The sequence below is a fragment of the Coptis chinensis genome, chromosome 3 (genome assembly GCF_015680905.1).
Source record: "Coptis chinensis isolate HL-2020 chromosome 3, ASM1568090v1, whole genome shotgun sequence".
Taxonomy (NCBI): Eukaryota; Viridiplantae; Streptophyta; class Magnoliopsida; order Ranunculales; family Ranunculaceae; genus Coptis; species Coptis chinensis.
In genome coordinates, this window is record NC_141458.1 from 77,068,349 (window position 1) to 77,071,599 (window position 3,251).

Consider the following 3,251-nt stretch of genomic DNA (forward strand, 5'->3'; position numbering starts at 1 on the left):
GGAATCTATTGTGAGATTTTGACATGTGGCAAGTCAAATCTGTTAAATTCTAACAGTATTATTTAGGTAAGCGCGTGAGACGCATGCTCAAGAGCATTTTTGCTATTTCAAAAGAGCAAGCAAGACCATAATCAACTGAGTTGACTGACAGTCAAGTAGCCGAAATAAGACTAAAATCTAATATTTTAGCATTTATGGACCAAAGTCTAATTACCATAGTAAGACTAGGACCAATGTCTAAAACACCCAAAAAAAAAAGACCGCATAAATGATGCCCATTTCTCTTACAGCTAAAATAGGTATAATCACTAATTATAGTACTTTTACTTAAGACTCAAAATATCGAATTCGGTGAATATTTCGGTGTACCCAAAAACCGATATATATCATATATATCTGAAATATCAGAGATATCTCTTTTTTCGTTAACCAGTCAAAATTTTGTTTTGTATGTCGATATATCATAAATATCATCTATTATATCGGAAATATCATCGATTATATCGGTCAAAATCAACAATATTTTGTCAAAGTCAATAATATCGGTCAAAATCAACAATTTATATCGGATATATCGGTCGATATATATCGTTATATCGGAAATTCCAATATATATCGGGAAAAAAAAAGGGTTCAATATTCGGTAGATATATATCAGATATATCGATATTGGTGTACCAAAAAAACGATATATATTACCGATATATATGATATTTTGGGCCTTGCTTTTACTCGGGTTTGTCTGTAGAAACGACCGACCCCAATTTTCAATACAAAAAGAGCAGGATACACCAACGTACAGAGCTCTATCAACTAGATTTACTGCTCGAACTGAGCAGAAAGCGCTCTTAACTCCATGACTCTGCAATAAGATTTCAACCTCCCGGACAAGGGACAGACAGCGCTGCTAACCCACGAATAAATGCCGATCTCGCTCCTTCATTGGTTGGTAGAAATAAAATAACAAGTCAAACTCTCTCTCTATCTCCTCTCTCCTGTTTTCTCTCTCTACACCAGCCAATCACAGCAGACTTCGGATGGTTTTTTTGTGCTGGGCATGTGGTGTAGTCGCCCCCTTCATGAAAAGCACTTTTGTTCACGAATATTTGTTTTTATTCATAAACACACTCACTGATTCACGTACCACAAGATGCTAAATGTCTATATATGCTAAGTGAATATAATCATATTTATTAATCCCATTCTTTTACACACTTAGACACAAAATCTAGCAGATCAAAGACTTGGAACCAAGACTTGAATCTTGCACGACTCAAGTCTCAATAGTCAATAGTCACATCCACATACGCTTCCACACCAACCAAATGCCCCACTTAAAGTTTTCTTTCAACTTTCCTAAAGCAAATTAAAGTAATGCATGAATTATCTTCCTCCATTATAAATAGTGAAACACAAAGCGTTGTTGATACATTCACTAGACTAGCTTCAACCATGACTTATTTGGGGGACAAGAAGGTTGTGGACGAGGTCTCAGGTTGGCTCCGAGTCTTTGAAGACGGTTCTGTGGACCGTTCTTGGACTGGACCACCTGAATTAGAGTTCATAGTTAAAAATGTCCCTCCACATGAAGATTATATCGACGGAGTTGCTCTTCGTGACGTAACCATCAACTCGAACTCTGGTCTGTCTATGCGAATTTACTTACCCGAAATTATATCTAATGAGAAGGCAAAGCTACCTGTTATTCTTCATTTCCATGGTGGTGGCTTTTGTATTAGTCAAGCGGATTGGTATATGTATTATGCTTTTTATACCAGACTTGCGCGGAAGGCTCTATCCATTGTTGTATCTGTCAGGTTAAGGCTTGCGCCTGAGCACCGGCTTCCAGCTGCTTGTGATGATGGCTACAACGCTCTTCTTTGGCTTCGATCATTGGCTCGAGGTGTGTCAAATGAGCCATGGCTTGAAGCTCATGCCGACTTTGGACGGGTCTTTTTGATTGGTGATAGCTCAGGTATATACTATATAGTCGATCATTGGTTTTTCTTTAGACAATACAAAACATAATGTTAAACTTTTTTTCTTTTCAAAAAATGCATGCTGTTGAATTGGATGTGATGCACTATAAAGCATTTATTTTTATTTTTTTTGTTTTCCAGATGAACAACACCAATACACCATACAGCATTTAAATGTGCTTTTCAAGTATTAAGAAGAGTATCAGCTTTAGTGAAAATTATCAGATCCAAAACATTTCTTCAAAATTGCTGATTGTGTCTAATTTATTAATGACTAAATTTAGGAGTAGAAATACAAACATGTTGAATCAATCTCTTTAAGAATTATATTACTTAAATTGATTTTGTACTAATTGCAGGTGGAAATATCGTGCACGAGGTGGCAGCACGAGCCGGATACGAAGAACTGGACCCATTAAGAATAGCTGGGTGTATACCTATACACCCTGGTTTTGTCCGATCAGAGCGTACCAAGTCCGAGTTACAAAAACAGCATGAAACTCCTTTCTTGACACTTGATATGGTCGATAAATTCTTGGGTTTGGCGTTGCCTATCGGAAGTACTAAGGACCATCCAATAACGTGTCCAATGGGGTCTGATGCACCACCTCTTATTGGGCTTACTATGCCACCATTATTATTTGTGGTGGCCCAAAATGACTTGATTATTGACACTGAAATGGAGTACTATGAAGCTATGAAGAAGGCAGGAAAAGATGTGGAATTTTTGTTTAATGAAGGTATGGGTCATAGCTTTCATCTTAACAAGGTGGCTGTTGACACGGATCCGCACACGGGGACCCAAACAGAGATCCTATTTTCAGCTATTACAGATTTTATCAAGAGGCATTAAGCTATGCGTGTATACCGTATTACTGTGTGTGCATAATGTCAGTCATCCATCATGTAAGCTCAAAGACATAAATAAAGTGCGCCATATCAACTCAACAATCATGAAAAGTAGACTCCTGCAGTCCTGTCTTTTCTTCCTCCCTTCTCTTCTTTATTTTCTGTTGACAATTCTTTTTCTTTGGCATTCTTGCATTTCACTGTGTCAATAGTACATCATGCACTATCGGTTCAATCAATCAAGTTCAGAAACAATAATAAGCTGGGTTCAGCGAAATGCACAGACGAATGCAGGATGCAAGAGGCATGTTTGTGTGTGCTCCAATTTGTTGGGCCTTTCTACCCAACCCAACCCCAACCCCACCCCCCACCCCCACCCCGACCCCCCAACAACCGTCAAACCAACGTAAAATACATGACCTA

The 3,251-nt window shown here is 38.2% G+C and overlaps 1 protein-coding gene across 1 annotated transcript; it reads left to right on the top strand.

The window, feature by feature from the left end:
* The first annotated feature begins 1,337 nt into the window (after positions 1-1,337).
* On the top strand, positions 1,338-2,930 carry LOC147510907 (strigolactones hydrolase CXE15-like). Its single transcript, XM_086602744.1, has 2 exons — positions 1,338-1,975; positions 2,339-2,930. Exons 1-2 carry the CDS (start codon positions 1,375-1,377, stop codon positions 2,830-2,832), a joined length of 1,095 nt encoding a protein of 364 aa, XP_086458870.1. The 5' UTR covers positions 1,338-1,374; the 3' UTR covers positions 2,833-2,930.
* The last annotated feature ends 321 nt before the right edge of the window (positions 2,931-3,251 follow it).

Coding starts and splice junctions, on each gene's coding strand:
- LOC147510907 (XM_086602744.1), top strand. CDS start 1,375: ATGCATGAATTATCTTCCTCCATTATAAATAGTGAAACACAAAGCGTT. Junction 1,976..2,338: donor TTTGATTGGTGATAGCTCAG/GTATATACTATA, acceptor TACTAATTGCAG/GTGGAAATATCGTGCACGAG.